Source organism: Diceros bicornis, chromosome X (genome assembly GCF_020826845.1).
Source record: "Diceros bicornis minor isolate mBicDic1 chromosome X, mDicBic1.mat.cur, whole genome shotgun sequence".
NCBI lineage: Eukaryota > Metazoa > Chordata > Mammalia > Perissodactyla > Rhinocerotidae > Diceros > Diceros bicornis.
The window spans coordinates 126590202-126609509 of NC_080781.1; the positions used below are offsets into that span (position 1 = coordinate 126590202).

A 19308-nucleotide genomic window follows, 5' to 3' on the forward strand; every position below is an offset into this window, starting at 1 on the left:
AGAAATAAAAACATGACATATGTAATCCCACCTGGCCCCACAAAACTATTTTGGAAAAAACACTTAGACTATTATTCTCTAGGATGGTTTGATGAAATCTACTTCAATGATTAGTCTAGTTAACCATTAGAAACCAAAAGTGGGGGCCGGCTCAGTGGTGTAGTGTTTAAGTTCGCATGCTCCACTTGAGCGGCCAGGGTTCGCAGGTTTGAATCCCGGGTGCAGACATACGCACCGCTCATCAAGCCATGTGTGGCAGCATCCCACATATAAAATAGAGGAAGATGGATACAGATGTTTGCTCAGAGCCAATCCCCCCCGCCAAAAGAAAAAGAAAAACCAAAAGTGAACATCCCTTCTGTGCCCAAAAAAATGAAGAAGGGCCAAAGGCTGAGCGAATCACACCTGTGGGCATAACAAGCTGTGCATCATGCTTTTTACATGGTTTTGCTTTTTACATGAGAGACAACAAGTATGCAAACATAGAAAAAATGTTATTGTAAAGCTGGAGGTGGCTAGGTAGGGAGAATAAGGGTTTACTGAAATCACAGGGAAAGGCCAGGTTGGAGTTAAAAGGTTAGGAAGAGAACAGGGTAACAGCTATTACTCTGGATTGTCATTGTCAATGAAGAGCATCAGAACAGATATGTGAATGTGTATTTTGTAGATGCACATGGGTGTGTTTGGTGTATACCTGTGTGTGTGTCTGAAAGAGAGAAAACAGGCTTCTGTTACGATATGACAAACGTGAAAACGTTTGAAAGATCCGAACTTGAATGCCTTGCTCAGAGCATATGTTTTTCCATCATTCTCCAAAATGATGTCTTATAAGAACTTGTCCTTGGCCAAGCAGACAGCTCATCCCCAAATAGCCAATATTTAGATAGCTGTGATCCTGAGGTAGTCTAGCAAACATTCTAAAACCAAGTCGTTTGTAATATCTTTAAATAAAAAAATATTTTAGGGCTCTTTCTTGGCAAAGAAGTTTGCTAAAATTTCTAATACCAATCAGGGATTGGCAAAAAATGCTCTTCAGTCTTAACACAACCGTATTTCTCAGCTGCCCACCAGAAAGGAGTAGAAGCTCCAGGCAGCAAGTCTTTGGCAGGAGTCAGACAAGCTACATCACAGTCTCTGTGCCCAAGGGCTGTGGATAGCATTCAGTCTTGCCTAACTAGCCCATTAAGCTGAAAGATGTCCAATTCACCTCTAATACAAAGGAGAAGCACTATTATATCATTGCATGTGAATTCTTAACTCCAGTTACTGGAACAGATGTATTTGGTTGTAACCATTTGGACCGGTATAGAACAGTGTTACCCAAATCCGCTTGGTGATGAAAATCACTTGGAGTCAGAGCCAGCTTTATGAGCTTGTGACCAGTGCACTTGCACAGGACCCTGCATTCAGAAGGGTCCCACATTTGGACTTCAATGCTTTGCATTGTGTTTTGTAACTCAAGTTTGATGAGACAACGGAGCATGCACGGACTGGGGACTTGGAACATTGAATCACTGCAGCCTCATCTCTCGCCACCTCCCGGGGGTGAATTCTTGACCTCCCACTTCCCTGTCCCCTGGTGCCTCCTCCTCCCCACACCTGCCTGATGACCACTGCTAGCCCCCAACCCATGTCACACAGACATACTCTCCCTCCTCATCCCCAGCAGCTACTGTTGTCAACCTCCTCCTGCAGAGGTGCAGGGAGGGTTGAAGTTGGGTGCCTACACTCTGTGCCATTTTGGGAGGGTATACAGCATCTCGGGACCAGAAATGTGTCACAGCACATTTGGAGGGTGAATTGTGGGGGCGAGCTTCTTGCCCACCTCCATTCCAGGCACTGAGCACATCCTGGCTTGAAAGTTGCAATCCCTTGGGAAGCAACCCTCCACCGTGGATTGCTGCAGTGGGCCAGTGGGAAGGGAAGATTGACTTACCCTTCCCCCTGCTGGGGCACAGGGCTTCAGTTTGGTGCCTGGTGGGAGAGGGGACCTGGCAGCTGGAGGGCGCATTCGTGCTTGCATGTTAAATTGCAGAGTGCAGCCCTTGGGCACCTGTGAGTATCTGTGCTCTCCCAGCAAATGTCCCCTATGCCTGAGGGAGCACAATGTTAAATAGTAAATTAAATACACCGTGATAGGTTGCCAGCGAGACTACAGAGGAAAGGAAAAAGTTTTGTATTTTAGTATCTGCGATGTTTTTAGTTTTTTTCCTGGCTTTTGAAAAAGGAGTCCCGCATTTTCATTTTGCACTGAGCCCCACAAATTATGTAGCCAGCTCTGCCTGGAGTGAGCACTTTTAAAACATAAAGGTCACCAGGCCTTGGAAATTCTGAAACAGAATTTCTCAAACTTAATTATGCATAACGATATTCCGGAGATCTTCATTTTCTCCATTCTCACCCACAAAATATCTTAAGTCTGGGTGGGCCCCGCAATCTGCATTTTACAAGCATCTCAGATGGTTCTACCATAGTTGGCCCACTCACCACACTTGGAGAAATACTGGGTGCTGAGGAGCGTAGATTCTGAAGCTAGGCAGACTAGGGTTTGCATCCTAGCTTCACCACTAACTCTCCTTAGGGGAGTTAATGTGCATATATAAACCTCAGTTTGCTCACCTATAAATGGATATAGTAACATCACTCCACAAAGTGTTGTATTAAATGTACACAACACACTTAGCACAATGATTATCCATAGTAAGCAATCAATAAATGTTGAAAATAATGAGATTATTAAGTCTGGGTGGTGGGTACACTGGTGTTTATTATATTATTACGTGAGTTTTCCTATATTTTTACAACTTTTCAAAATAAAAAGCAACAGTTAGAATGAGAGGGAAAGCTAGAGTATGGAAAAGGGGGTCAGAGGCTTGCGATGAGTCAGCCCCATAGGCTCCAGGTAGGAGGCTAGTGCTTCAGTGTCTAGGACTTAGTAGGTGTTCAGTAAATTGAACTCAGGACAAAAGGAATCTTCACTAGAACATGCCCCAAGGACCTTCTGACTCACACTTAAAGGGATTGACTACTCCTTTTCCCTAGGTTATGAAGGGGTTTATGCCTGGGGCTATGTGTGCTTTAGTAAAAGTGCATCAGCTCACAACAGCTAGTAAGCACCCACAAAGGGTTTACCAAATGTTGAGTGTGCCCTCTAGTGTTAATACTTCTCAGCTTTCTTCCTGAGGAGGTGGATCAAGGCCCTTGCATACATTGGACGTGAAATTCTCCAAGTTGATCTAGACATTGAGGTGGTAAAAGTATTCATTGTCCACTCTGGTATGTACAGATGAAAGAATGGATTGGCCTCTTATGTAATAATGCCCAGGCTCAAAGCAGTGCCCAAACATCTTTGTCCACTTTGCCTAAAAATCAAGCACATCTAAGTAGACCTTTTATGATAAAGGCAGCTTACATATCCAGCCAGGGGAAGTCGAATATGGTTAGGGGCGAATGGAAGGAGTGCATGAGTCCTGCTGTTCCTCACTGCCTGGATGGCCATAAGCACAGCCCTTATGGAGGCCATAGGTCTCATTTCATATTATTCCAGTTTGGAAAAGGCTTGAAAAAGCCTCTTGGAAAAACCAGTGTTTTCTTTTTCAAATGACCTATAGCAAGGTTTCCTCATGCAGAGACAGGAGACTCAATCAGTATTGATCTCGAGGAGTTGTCAGTGCATTTCTGAATGTACCTGCTGTATCCCCATGAAGCAATTTGTGCTATCAGAGAATCTGACTCACCTGGAAAAGGAATCCAAGGGCCCCAAATCACCAAAAGAAGCCATTCCCTCATAGTCACCTCACCTAGAGCTCCCCCTGGCTCTCATTGCACATGTCTTCAAGATAGTTACAGAAATGGCTTTGTTGATTGTGCTCCAGAAACACTAATTTATCTTCAAAGCCGACACTTTCCAGAAACACTCCGGTTCTGCCAGCACCTAGAAGCCAACTTTTTGCCCACACGTATAAGCAGCACATGTATTTATTTTGTTTCGGATCAAATGTTATGTCATAAGATTCATAATTTTGTTTCCACAGGTCCTTTTGAATGGTAAAATTGATGCATTCTGTGGAGGTTCCATCATTAATGAAAAATGGGTCGTAACTGCAGCCCACTGTATTGAACCTGGTGTTAAAATTACCGTTGTTGCAGGTAAAGAAACCAAAAAGCTTAGTAATCTGCAGCATCACTAGATCTTCTATATGACTGGTATATCATATTTTACTAAGGTCTAATAAGATCATTGCTAAATAAGTTGGGCTAGTGGTAAAAGGGCCATGTTTTCAAAACCCAACTTGTTCCATCCTCCAAACCCCCCATACTTCTTTGGTGTACCTTTATTAGCACTCATCTCAGCGGGGTACAATTATTTATTGATGTGGCCATTTCTCCACCAGACTGAGCCTTCCCAAAAGCTGTGTCATATCACTGAACTTTGTATCTCTGGTTCCTGGCACAACCTGTAGAGGGCCCTCAGCTAACATTTGAGTGAAGGACCAAATGAGTGTTTTATCTGTGCTCAAAAAAGGGGTCAAAATATTTGAAATTGGGAAAGTCTGGGATAATTCGTAACAAGTAGATTCATTCATACCTGTAAACAATGAAAGACTTGTAAGAGCATGGGTGAATGGAACCATCTCTATGATGGTCCTGAATGGATTTTTGGTCTAAAAAGTATGCATTTGCCCTCATTATGTTTTACCAAATTCATAACAACACAAGATTGAAATCTTTGATTCTTGGATGCCAGTTAATTCAGTGATACCGAGTAGACACTTGGAAAATCTCTTTATGTGAAAGACTATTTGTGATTGAAGAGAAATTTATTTTCAATGGGTGAACATAAGCTGCCAGTTATGTGAGTTACGCTAGGTGGACACTTGGAAAACGTGTTTCTTTATGGAAAAGACCGTGACTGAAAAATTTATTTTCAATAGGTGAACATAATACTGAGGAGACAGATCATACAGAGCAGACGCGAAATGTGATTCGTGCTATTCCTCACCACAGCTACAATGCAACTGTTAACAAATACAACCATGACATTGCCCTTCTGGAACTGGATAAACCCTTAACACTAAATAGCTATGTAACACCTATTTGCATTGCTGACAGGGAATACACGACCATCTTCCTCAAATTTGGATCTGGCTATGTGAGTGGCTGGGGGAGAGTCTTCCACAGAGGGAGATCAGCTTCAATTCTTCAGTACCTTAAAGTTCCACTTGTTGATCGAGCCACGTGCCTTCGGTCCACAAAGTTCACCATCTATAATAACATGTTCTGTGCTGGCTTCCATGAGGGAGGTAAAGATTCATGCCAAGGAGACAGTGGTGGACCCCATGTTACTGAAGTGGAAGGCACCAGTTTCTTAACTGGAATTATTAGCTGGGGTGAAGAGTGTGCAGTGAAAGGAAAATACGGAATATATACCAAGGTATCCCGATATGTCAACTGGATTAAGGAAAAAACAAAGCTCACTTAAAGAAAAATGTATGTCCAAGGTTGACATATTTGGGATTGAAAATGGACGAGGTCCTTTACTAACAAATCACTTTCCCATCTCATTAGATTTGAACATATACATTCTATGAATATTGCTTTTTCTCTTTACGGGGAGAAGTCTATCTAGAATTCATGTTTTACTAGAATAAGTAGATTAGAAAATGTAATCACTAGAGAAATATACTGTGAAAGGAAATTGTGACCATTCCTACAGGTCCAGCCCTTGACAAAATTGTGAAGTTAAAAGTTCTTCCTCCTGCCCATCAGGCATTGTTTCTCTACTGGGGCAACTTCCTGATTTTCCCTCCTTAGCAGCATTCCATGTTCCAGATCTTTCTTACATCTCCCACCAAAACATCAAAATTTATTAGATCTGTATCCAGCATATTTGGTCTAGTCCATCACAAGGCCAGCACCACACTCAGATAGGAAGAACACAGGAGCAGCTGACAGGTTAAAACTCATCAGAAACATTACTTTTTGTGTATCCTTATTCCTGTATCTTTCCTGCATCTGCATCTTTTCCAGCTCCTAATCTCCAAATCAGTTTTTCTCTTTCTGTCTCCTCTCTCCACTTTTCCCTACACAAGTATTTCAATTTGGTCTTAGACTTGCTTTTCAGAGCATAGGGATGAAGTAAGGTCCCTGAAGAACTTGGGGGAAAAGTTCCTCACAGAGAGTCAAGTTATTGAAATACATAATGGAAGGAATGACCCATCACAATAGTTCCCTAAGAGCTTGTAATTGTGTTTTTATGGAGATCTGACTAGAGATGGGTCCATGAAGGCAAACTGGCATGTCATTGTAACTAAGAAAGCTGAGATCAACCCAGGTATATCGTACCCCATCTAAAATCATGTTAACAGAAAGAGGAGAACAGTCAGTTTGCAATCTAGAACTAGTAGAGTCTTCAAGGAAGAATTCGTCAGTGTGTCTCCAGTATTGTCCAGGGCTAAAGAAGAAGTTGCCCAGTCCAGAGAACATGAGCATCATGTCTCCTTAACTGGTGTATCCCCACAGTGGAGAAGGGTGCACCAAGTTCACAGATATAGCTCATTCCAATGAGCCAACTAACTCCACCTTTTCTGCTTCCATGCTCACCAAGCAACTTTCGATTATAGTTAGGCCTTCTATACATATTGAATTTTCTAGAGGGTTGCTGACCAACCAACACATGTACTTCGATCTGTTAGAATATTTCCTTCTATGAATTAATAAACTGATGTTCTGGTTCAGACCTCGGCTTTTTGTGAATTTGGTTGATGTGAATCAGTTACCCTGTATTTGATTACATGTGCAACTACTGACAAAATCATGTTTTGGACCACTCTGACCCACCACGCTGCTGCTATCCCTGCCCTCACCTCACCCCCAGCCAGGCCTCATTCTTGCTGATTTCTTTCGAGTTACTCTAGTTAATACATTTTTACTTTAGTCTTTCAAACATAAGTATCAATAAATGTATTTTTAAATTTCTCAAAAAGTGTTTCTTGTTGAATCATTCAAACACTACATTCAGGAAAACAGTCAGAAGAATGGGTCCAAGTGCAATACAACACAGCAGAAATGTGGTGCTCTGCTATCACCTAGCTTTCATAGGAGGCAATGTGTGCTGGGTCCTGGAGGGGACAGTGGTCCAGATCCACCTGGGACAGAATTGAGTCTAAATAGCTGTGACTATGGCCTTGGATAAGTCATTCCACATTTTGGCTTTGATTTCTCCATTATTATAATGAGAGAGTTTAACAGGATGCTGACCTTGATACCCTGTGAGTTCATGTTCTTTCATTCCTTTATCCAATAAATATTCAAGGAATGATTATTGTATGCCAAACACCAATAGTCTTCATTAAATTGGAATCCACATTTATATATCTTGCGAGTTAACTAAAATAATGTACGTAAATTGCCTTGTCAGTGCCTACTACATTACTGCACAATAGATGCTCAGTAAATTTAGCTGAATCTGAATCCATGTTTATTCCAGAGTAGGAATTAGTCTTGTATTGAGTATCATGAAAGGAGGCCATATTAAATAAAAATGATGAGTGGGATGGAGGTTTCCTCAACAAACAAAAGAAATCAGTTCTGTTGTTGTTGCCTAACGGAGGGAAAGAGAGAGGAGACACTGGAATCGTCCGCTGTAGGTTTAAGGAGAATACTAATTCATACATGGAAATATGTTACTTCAAATTTGAATGACTTAAGGTCTTTAGCCCCAACACTCTGCGATTGGTAAAAGGGAGCCACTCTGGCCCTGTTACCATGGAGACCACCCCTTACAAAGGCAGCAATGGGGGAGTGGCCTTACACCTGCTATGATTGGTCTTTCCTGTGGTAGAGGGAGGAGCTCCTGGGCCCATAAATCTCCGAGCCACAGTTATCCTTTTGCCCATGAGCTCAAAAATGACTGAATTCATTAGGAGCCACCTGTGGCATGTTGCCACCGCTAAATGTGTGGGGCCTTTAAGCCCACCTAAGAGCCAGCAGCTTCAGAGCCAGGCTCTGGCTAGATTCTACCTAGGGCATTTGCAGTCGCCACATAAGAATCATTAGTGCTTTCAAAATCACTGTAGCTACTTAACCTAACTGGGCTGAAACATGCTGCTGCAATATTGGAAGTGATAGATTGAAACAGAACTCTTGCTGAGTGAAGAAAAGTGTGTTAATGTAGTGCAGCCATTTTAACTTGCTGTTTAAGTATGATTGTTTTGGGTTCTTTTGAATATTAGTTGCTTTATGGTGATAGGAACAAAATACTGTCCAATTTTCTCTGCCAAGGGAAAAAGAGAGGGTTTTCTCCCCTACTCTCCTAAACCATGACAGGCCAGTTCACAAAATTACTTAATTATAATTTCTAAACAACTTCTGAATGCTTACAGTCCAAACTAAGAATGTCAGAGCTGAAAACCATCCAAACCACTCTGCCCATTTAACAGATGAGGAAATTGAGGCCAAGACCAAAGTAACACAATGGTAGAGCCAAGACTAGAACTTAGGTCTCCCACTCCATACAATGAAAGTATAGTGCTTTCGACTGGAGCACTGTCTATATTTATAGGACAGCTGGAGCATTCTGTATTGGTGGCAATCCTTTCAGCAAACTGGGACTATAAACTGCCTGGAATTCTCACTTGTGATGCTCTAATTGAGTGAGGCTCAAGTGACCAAATCAAGAAGACCAACAGGTAGCCTGGGAGGCAGAGTGGCAGTCAACAAACTGGAGGTGCAGTCCCCGACTCATAGCAGGCACTCAGTAAATACATGTGGAATGAATCTGGGGAGCTGGTGTCTGGCTTTCAGCCCAACTGTGAGCGCTGGGCCTTGCAGATGTGACATTTGACATTTAGAGCAAGTTCGTCAGTGTCATCTGGCACACAGTAATTCCAGCAACATTTCAACTAGATTCATTGCAGCTGTGCTGGGTAAGACATACACAGCACACCAAGACAGCAGGCTACTCTAGAAGCTGTTGTTTGAGGGTTGAAGGAAGGCTTCAAAGGCTCACTGAAGCTGGGATTGTAACAATGCAGTGCAGCCGTGGGTGACTGGGAAACAGACTTCAGCTGTTGACAGGCCTGTCTGAACAAAGCACTCAGCAATCAGGGCTCTTTTTGAATCTGAAGCTTGCGTCATCTAGAAATCTCATGGTTAAAGCCACAAAAATCAACATGTTCTGCAAACTATGGAAGCTGCTGGAATCACAGCAGCCAAAAGACTGTGGGACTCTTGCCCTTTTCAACCAATCCAGATACACAGATCACTCTACTCATTTTCTCCAATAGTATTTTCAAGGCTGACATTTTTCACCCCGTCCTTGGGGTTATGTTTTGCCTTGAGAGTTCCAGAGTTAACCTCAATCTCTAGAATGGGTAAAGGTATCAGAAGAGAAGGACAGCAGGCAGACCCTTTCTTATATATATAAAGAGGCAACGGCTTCTGGAACAGGGCCAAGACATTCCCTCCACATCCTCACAGAATGACAGTAGTATCTCGAATTCCTGGCCAGATCATTTCACTCTGGTAGGAGAGTTACCTTCTTGGTTGAGAGAAGGATGGAAATAGGAACAGAGGTAGTCCTGATTCTGAAGACTTCCTTTCAAAAGGTTGCTTCATTGCAATGTTAAATATAAGATCCTAATCTATAAAAATTTGCCAATACAGTAAATCTCCTGGATGCTGTCACTCAAACTTTTAGAAATGCTGTGGTATATAGCTTCTCCAGATCAATAGCTGTAAAGAGGCTTAAGCGCTGACCTCATAAAGATAAAGGGGTCCCATGATTTACACATGACATGCTTTAGTGAAGATCTATATACAAAAATCTATTTTCCTCTTGGAATATATTACGAAAATAAGCATGCATTTTCATGACAAAACTCAGCTCTAAATGTAAGAGGCAAAATTAAGAATGCAACAAGTCTCTGAGAAGCTCGGCATATGCTTGTTAAATGAATGAACCAATGTATGAATGAAATAGAAGAGAAAAAGCTATTACTGACTACATCAGTGCAAAACTCACGGTCATTTAAGGTAGGAATGAGATATGTATCCTGAACACGAGGCAATATGCCATAGAAAGGAAGACAGGCAAATACAGAAAAACAGGCCTCCTACATTCATTTCCTTCCAAGGATATAGAGGAGTTACCACTAATTTCCAGGAAATGTGAAAAAAGATTAGCCTGGAAGATATGGTTATAGCCCTGGCCTTTTCCTCTCCTGTTAACATTTATTGTTTTGTGTTTGTGTTCTCCAGAAGCTGTATTTACCTCTCTTGTCTGTGCTTTATATCTCATTTAGGTAGCTATTTTTTTGTTGTACATTGTTTTTACAGAGTCAGTTCTTGGCTTCCATAGTTTTATATCCGAATCAAACTGTTGTTCTTGGCCACAGGGATTTAATTTCTCCCAACACGCCTCCAACATTTTTCATTGTCCATACTCTTTTCCATAAGCTCTATTTCTAGTCCTAGATGATCACGCTTCAGATCAGAATCTCTGTTTCCTTAGTTTAGAAAATGTAAATTTGGGTAACAGATATGCTAAAAAGATGGCTACCCATTACCTAATGATGGGTTATAATTCAGAAATCTTAGAACATTCTAATAAGGAATTTTACTGGGCCTAGCACTGTATCTGTTTCATAAGACAAAATCAGCTGGAACTGGCTTATGCCAACTCACAAATGCCAATTTTGCACATCTCTTTCCAACTTCCAGTTCAGTGACTTCATGTCAGTAGCTTGAAATCCGCCATGGTAGGGATATTTACACCATGGATATCGACAAAAGCTACAAATAAGCTTTTGTTCTTTTTTTTAAAGAGACCCAGTTGTTTAACATTTACTAACAAACACAATTACACATACATAATTACACACACACTAACATAATTACACAATGTAATTATCTGACTAAAAGTTCATCATTTTTGCAGTCTTGCTATTCAATTATTGCTATGAGTGAGCATGAAATACACTGTAAATTAAAATGTAAAAGTTGTTTAAGGAAGCAGAATGTTCATGAGCTAGAAATATTGAAAAATCAGACCTTTAACGTTGTTCTCAGATGGCAACAGGTAGTTATTTGACGTGCTAATTCATGCATGCGAAAAGGAGGTGATCAAGAAATATTAGGTAGGCCCTCACCAAGTGCAAGGAAAACTTAAGACCTGACTATGTCATGAGCTTTAATATAGAAATTGCATTTCGAACTAAAAAGGAATTACTAAAAAAAAAAAAAAAAAAAGCCCATTGGCACTTCTATTAATTTCCTTTTGAACAATATAAAGAATTTAGGTTTTGTCTTGAACACTGGTTTGTTCCTAAGCATTTTGCTGCCCTTGGACAGGCCCCATAAGACCAATTACAAACTGACCATTCCAAATCAATGCAGGGCAGTGTACTAAAATGTAACAAAATTATTTGTTTTGACAATTAATTGCTTGACACTTGATTCATTAAGCACTCTAGAGTCTACTGTCCCCATGGGAAGCAGGTTCCTATGTTCTAGTACTTACTAATAATAAGCATTTTTCTCCGAGAAAACCTGTTGAGCGAAACTGGATTGATTTCTGACTAAATCCAAAAAAAATCACTGACCTAATTTCTCTTCAAGTGGAACATTTCTTATACTCCCTTACACTTTCAAAAATGTACTCTGAAATTTTCTCTCTTCTTAACAGAATATTGTAGCCCAGATATCAGAGTGGCTTTTATAACAACTATATATTTTCTACTGTAAGATTCATACATAATTTTGGCAATGTCAACAATAACATTTACTCCTCAGCCGATAGAAATAAAAACTTGAATACACATTTTAATTTTCAAGGAGTTCTTTGGAAAGGGATTAATTTATTGATGAACTAGTTCACTGATGGTGCTTCCTCAAAAGAATTCAAAATTAATTTAAAGACAAAAGAAATAGTTGATCCTGTGATGGGAATCTGAAACAATCTTAGTTTTTAAAAAATGGAAGATTCAATCAAACCAATTTGATGTTTTTGTCCCCGATTTATATTAAGGCACAAGTTCTAGATCCCTAATAGGCTGTGGAAGAGATCATTAAGTCTGGCAAACCCAACTAAGGGCCCTTTGCAAAAGCAAACAATGGTTCAGAAAACAGCAGGTATCTAGATGCTTTCCAGGTTTCCCTGGGCTCCATTATATGGAAGCAAATTTTTTCAGTGTGTGAAAATATCCACTCACAAACAGGGCTATCTCACCCCTGAAACCTCATTTATTGCTATCCTACAGGCTTGGGTGAAGAAACTTTTTGAGCAAAACATTTAACCCTAGTTCTGGTCAGATCTCTCAGTCTGTCTCTGTCTCTCTGTGTCTCTGTCTCTCTCAGAGAATCATGAAGCAAGGCTGAAAGTAAACTAACTCTAAATACTTATGGTGCCTTTAGGGTACCACTAATAAATGAGAGGAAAGGAGTTTTTCAATGTATAATTGATACTATACTAAATTGAAAAAAATATATGAATGGATTTAAGGTTGGATATTTTTAATGTGGAATTAACGCAAGTACATTTACGTTGTAAGTACATTTACAATCTAATTAAATTTTGCAGACTTAAAGGGAAATTGCTCCTATGTTTTATAGTTACACACATTTATAGCCCAATAAAATTAATACAATGCAGTTACATATACAAATACATATACAAATATAGCATTCATTGTACAGTGATTAAAACATTAAAAGACTATAACTGTATGTTTGAATCTATAGAACTCAGTATTGTCTTAAATGATTAAAATCCCTAGTTTAACACCATGAAATTAACACGCTTTGTGCAGAGGGACATGATTATTCAAAAATTTTATCTCCTAATTCTGTCTTCTAACCACAAGATCAGCACACAAAATAATGTATTTTAATTTTGTTTTGTTGTTATGGTTATTGTTGCAGAAGCACTAATTAAGTATCAAATATATGGACATTTTCATGAGTGAATTATAAATCAACCACCATAAATTCCAGCAACCAGACATTAGAAGATTTATAATTGGCAGGTATCTTTGAATAAAATACAACTCATTTGTCATATAAATTGTTACATCAAATGATACCACTGGCATAAACTATAATCTTTATATGATACACAAACCTATTTAAAAGATAAAATATTTATGTATTATATAGTTATTGTGTTTACTGTTTATTGTAAAACAATTAATCAAAAAACATGCACCTAATATGCCAACTTGATAGTAAAACTCACAATCCGTGATTCAAAAGGCAGCAATTTCAAACCATTGTCTTCAGTGGTCCATAATATAAAATACTCCAAGCATAAATTCAACACAGCATGCAACAACTTGGCCCTGTGCTTTAAAACAAGTGATCACACTGTTTACATATTGAAAAAAAGACATCTATACATGTATTATCAAAGAAAAATCCTAGGAAGAAACACAATATAACTTAAGAAAACTTTTACTAGAATAGATTTTTCTAGAAAATTCAAAAGCAAGTAAAGACACTGGAAAGTAGAGCTTTGTTACAGGAACACCTCTTGTGCAAATATGAACATTTAACTTAAAGCTGTGGCATGTGTATCTAAATTTCAATGCATAAAATGTAAACTTTAACACATCCTAACTATAGGATTTTTACCTTTGGATCTTTTTAGAACCATAAGACAACTCTGAAAACCCAAAATACCAGTCAAAGTGCAAAAGAGGTCCTTCAGAACATATCCCTTTGGTACATTATAGTCACAAAGATAGAATTAAATAATAAAATAAACCAGCAATTAACAAAGGGGTTAAAATCTCTGATTATCTCTCCTCCCTGGATTTTTGTTTTGTTTTGTTACTGAAAAGTTACCAACAAAATTACAGGTAAAGCTTTTACCTGTAAATGTTCAAAATAATTGGTTTCTGGTTTTTAGATGGAATCTGAATGCATGCCATGAAAAACCTTAATTTGGAAACAAAATAACACTGCACTTTTCACCTGGGGGAAATGGAAGGTGTCAAGATGGCTTCTTGCAAGAATGAGACAAACTGTGAATGACGAAGTCCACCTCAGTCCTGAGGAAATTCTGTGAATGTCATGGGCAGCATAGGCTCATCCTGACTCTTGTGCTGTTTATCTGTAACACTTTTAAGAAATATAATCTAGTTCACACTTCCAAAGGAAATCTTATTTTTAAAAGTCTATTCATTCTCCTTTAATTCAAGGGGAACTTAGTTTCCTTGTATTTACTCAGGGCAGCATCTACAAAATAATGAAGAATGATGTTAATACTCAAGTGACTTTTAAGGCCAAAAATGCAGTCTGTGCTATGATTTCTAAAACTAAATGTGAGGATTCAAAAGGTCCATCATAAATTCAAAGGTGATGTCTTTTGGTTGTTTATTTTAATATGAAAGTTGTTATTCTGTTCCATAATTATTTATTAAAGGCATCTATTTTATGAACGGCATAACTTCACTGGAAGCAAAATAAAATACAGTCATGCATCGTTTAACGACAGGGATACGTTCTGAGAAATGTGTTGTTAGGCGATTTCGTCATTGTGCGAACATCATAGAGTGTACTTACACAAACCTAGATGGTATAGCCTACTACACACCTAGGCTATGTGGTACTAATCTTATGGGACCACTGTCGTATATGAGGTTCGTCGTTGACCAAAACATCACTATGTGGCATATGACTGTAAACAGAATTCACATCTCCTGCAACCAGATTTCATAAATATTGTATGAATTATCCTGGGTGCATACAGATCATATGAAACATGTTAAGCACATAAGTATCAGAGAGACCTTTACATTCTATTTTCCAGATTTCAAATAAGATACTCTTAATATATATTTTTAAACCTTAATGCTATTGACAATTGCATATGTGGTCAATTGTAATTTCCTAATCCACTAACTGACACACATTACAATATATTTTTGTAGGCCACAATATACTATTTTGCTCTATGCAATGTAATATGCAGGTAGATCTCAATCAAGACCACTTGATATTATAGCATTCAACCAAAATCTACTGATAAGTACTAATTTGTCAATTCAACATGTCATAAATGCATGTTATTTGAAAGTAATGTATATTTTTAAAATATCTTAAGTCAGAACTTTGTAGAGAATGGGACCAAAGGGACCTTGTCATCTTATCTAGTAGTATGCCACACTGAGAAGACAGTAATAAATGCTTTAAATGCTGATGATATATCAATACATTACACTTCAACTCTCCCAATGGCACTGCAAAAAAGAAAAGGATATTGAAAAAGTATACTGATGGTAGAAAACAAAAATGACTAGAAAGGAATAATGTGATTTTTTTCCAAATAAAGTGTATGTATGTTAACAAATGTAAGCCCTTTACTGCCTGAAAAATAAGCAAAAGCCCAAAGTAGATTTAAGTTGTTTTGCCATGCACTTTTCTTTCTTTTTTTTTTTTTTTGGTGAGGAAGATCAGCCCTGAGCTAACATCCATGCTAATCCTCCTCTTTTTTGCCGAGGAAGACAGGCTCTGAGCTAACATCTATTGCCAATCCTCCTTCCCCCTCCCCCAAAGCCCCAGTTGATAGTTGTATGTCATAGTTGCACATCCTTCTAGTTGCTGTATGTGGGATACGGCCTCAGCATGGCCGGAGAAGCAGTGTGTCGGTGCGCGCCCGGGATCCAAACCCGGGCCGCCAGTAGCGGAGCGCACGCACTTAACCGCTAAGCCATGGGGCTGGCCCGGCCATGCACTTTTCAAAGAGTGGTAATATGCCCTAAATCTACTGCAATTAGTTAATGGAATCACTTCAAATTAAAACTAATCAAATATGTAATTTTACATGCCCTGCATTAGAGTTAGCTAAAATTTAATCTAATTAACTTTGTCCCGAATTAAGTATGAGGACATCTGGCTCTACATTTAAAATGATGATGATAAAAGTTATGGAAAATCCTAGCTCTTCCTAACGTTGAATACAAGGGTCAACATTACACGGAAATTAGATGAACACACTTGATGTTTCTCCTTTTGAATCTTGGAGACCTGAGCACAAGAAAGGCCATTATTTTCTAGTATAAACGTTGCACTGTTATTTCATGGCTTTGTTGGATTTTTTAATTGCTTCATTAAAAAAATGATTTATAAAGAATTATTTATGTGTTAATTTAAACAGCTCTTTGAAAACATATTTTAAGCGACTCGTGTTTCTTCTGTCCATCCGTCTGTCTCTCATTAACCATTTAAATAAGCATAAAGAAATTGGGAGGAAGTTAGCCATATTTATTTTCAAACTTAACTCTTCAATGTATAAGATGGAATCAGTTAATTTGGGGGAAAATGGGATTCATTACAACTAATTGGCTTTTTTTTTTTAATTTTTTGTTTATTGCAGTAACATTGGTTTATAACATTGTAAAAATTTCAGGTGTACATCGCAGTGTTATTCACAATAGCCAAGACTTGGAAGCAACCTAAGTGCCCATCAAGGGACGAATGGATAAAGAAGATGTGGTATATATACACAATGGAATACTACTCAGCCATAAGAAACGATGAAATCCAGCCATTTGTGACAACATGGATGTACATTGAGGGTATAATGCAAAGTGAAATAAGTCAGAGGGAGAAGGTCAAATACCGTATGATTTCCTTCATTAAGTAATAGATAATAACAACAACTAATTGGCTTTTGAAAGTGTTTAAAATGTTTGTTGTTGTTAGTGCCATCAAGTCCATTCTGATGTTACTATCTTAGGTTTTATCTTACTCTAAAAGGCATAAAATTTTAAAGTTGTAAGGTACTCAATTCAGCATGTTTCTTTGTATTTGTCTAATACTCTTCTATTGTTAGTGTTTTTTCAGCCCTGTATAAGAAATTGTCAACTACTCAAAGTCATGAAGACACTGTCCTGTGTTTGCTTTTAGAAGCTTTATGATTCTAGCTTTTATGTTTAGGTCTATGATCCAATTCAAATTAATTTTTGTGTATGGAGTGAGATGTAGGGATGAAGGTTCATTCCTTTTTCCACATGGATACCCAGTTACTCCAGCACCATTTGTTAAAACAACTTTCCTTTCCCCATTCAGTTGACTTGGCACCTTGATTGAACACTAATCAATTATATATATGTGGATCTATTTCTGAAATCTCTATTTTTCTACACTTACACCAATACCACATTGTATTCATTACTGTAGCCTAACAGTAGGTCTTGAAGTCAGCTATGTAAGTCCTCCAAATTCTTGAGAGTCTTCTGTTCTAGATTCTTTGCCGTTCCATATACATTTTAGAATAAACTTGTCTTTATTTTTTTTCCAAAAGGGCCTGCTGAGATTTTGATTGCATTAACTCTATAGGTCAATTTGGGGACAACGGATTTCTTAACAATATTGAGATTTCCAATCCTTGAACATGGTATATCTCTCCCTTTATTAGGTCATCTTAAATATGTCTCAGCAATGATTTGTGGTCATCAGTATAGAAGCCTTAGACATCTGTTGTTAGATTTATTCCTATTTATTTTATATTACTAATGTAAATGGTGTTTTTTTTGAAATTACATTTTTTCAATTCTTTGTTGCTAGGATGCAGAATTACAATTTAGTTTTGTATAATGACTTTGTATCAAATGGCCTTAAAAAATTCACTTATTACTTCTAGTAGGGTCTTTTTGTGTGTAGATTCCTAATGGTTTTGTTCATACACATGATCTGCTAAGAATGACAGTGTTGCCTCTTCTTTTCTAATCTTTTTATATCTCTTTATCTTGAGTTATGGCACTGGCTAGGACTTCCAGTATAATGTTGAATAGAAATGGTGACAGCGAATATACTTGGCTTGTTCCCAATCTTAGAGGAAAAGCTTCCAATTTCACCATAAAGTATGATGTTATCTATGGTTTTTCACGTGTATATTATTGGATTGAGGAAATTCCCTTTATTCCTAGTTTGATGAGGGTTTTTATCATGAATGAGTATGGAGTTTTGTCAATTGCTTTTCTGCATCTATTGAAATGACTACATAATTTTCCCCTTCATTATGTTAATATGGGTAATACGAGTATATAAAGCTATACATTTCCCTACATTTCTTTCCCTCTTTAGGTGCATTCACAAATTTTGATATGTTGCATTTTCATTTTCATCCAATTGGAAATAATTCTAATTTCTCTTGTGCTTTCTTCTTTGTCTCAGGTGCTGTTTAGATGTGTGTCATTTAATACCCAAATATTGAGGGATTATTGATTTCTTTTTTTTTTTTAAAGATTTTATTTATTTATTTTTTCCCCCCAAAGCCCCAGTAGATAGTTGTATGTCATAGCTGCACATCCTTCTAGTTGCTGTATGTGGGACTCGGCCTCAGGATGGATGGAGAAGTGGTGCCTCGGTGTGCGCCCGGGATCCGAACCCAGGCCACCAGCATCGGAGCGCGCGCACTTAACCACCAAGCCACGGGGCCGGCCCTAGGGATTATTGATTTCTAATATAATACCTTTTGAGACTTTATATGATTCCATCTTCTGAAATTTATTGAGACTTGTTTTATGACCCACTATATGGTCTATTTTGGTGAATGTTCCACGTATACTTAAAAATAACGGTGTATTCTGCAGTTGTTGGTGTAGATTTTAAATAAATGTCAATTAGTTCAGGTTCTTGGCATATCAGACTCTTCTGATTACTAATTATCTAAATAATTCAGTAATTATCTAAATAATTAGACAATTAGTGCAGAAACCCTTTGAAAGGTGACCTAGGTTTGGAGTACTCAAAAAAACAAACAAAAAGTGAGTCTATTTGTGGGGTTCCCATGTGATCCAATATTTATATTGAGTCTATCACCCTTAGATTTTGTTTCATGTTATAAATAAAATTCGGAACCAAATAAGTTATTCCTGGTCTATTAGATTCATTTAAACACAATGTACCATTACCTTGGAAATCAAATATAAGTCCAAAACTAGGAATTCAAAGGAAATATGTGCATATAATAATAATCTTGTTCACAAACAGGTCTGTTTTCTTTTTTTGTGCTGCCTTTTTATAGATAATTCAGTATCACTTTGGGGAAAAATCAAAAAGAATACTGGTGGGACGGCCCCGTGGCTTAGCGGTTAAGTGCGCGCACTCTGCTACTGGCGGCCCAGGTTCGGATCCTGGGTGCGCACCGACGCACTGCTTCTCTGGCCATGCTGAGGCCGCGTCCCACGTACAGCAACTCGAAGGCTGTGGAACTATGACATACAACTATCTACTGGGGCTTCGGGGGGAAAAAAGGAGGAGTACTGGCAATAGATGTTAGCTCAGAGCTGGTCTTCCTCAGCA

At 38.4% G+C, this 19308-nt stretch overlaps 2 protein-coding genes across 10 annotated transcripts in view; one reads left to right on the forward strand and one right to left on the reverse strand.

The window, feature by feature from the left end:
• Positions 1-5482, forward strand: part of F9 (coagulation factor IX) — a 28844-nt gene extending 23362 nt beyond the window's left edge. For both annotated transcript variants that reach the window (XM_058535323.1, XM_058535324.1), the window contains 2 exons: positions 4035-4149; positions 4935-5482. In XM_058535323.1, the coding sequence (XP_058391306.1) occupies positions 4035-4149; positions 4935-5482 (663 nt within the window). The remainder of the gene's footprint in view (positions 1-4034; positions 4150-4934) is intronic.
• A 7016-nt stretch (positions 5483-12498) lies between these two features.
• Positions 12499-19308, reverse strand: part of MCF2 (MCF.2 cell line derived transforming sequence) — a 103704-nt gene continuing 96894 nt past the window's right edge. For 5 of the 8 annotated variants that reach the window (XM_058536861.1, XM_058536862.1, XM_058536858.1 and 2 more), the window contains one exon: positions 12499-13342. In XM_058536861.1, coding sequence (XP_058392844.1) covers positions 13275-13342 — 68 coding nt within the window. In that variant the 3' untranslated portion in view covers positions 12499-13274. Of the gene's footprint in view, positions 14236-19308 lie in introns of all 8 variants that reach the window. The other 3 variants (XM_058536863.1, XM_058536859.1, XM_058536864.1) reach the window with 2 other exon arrangements.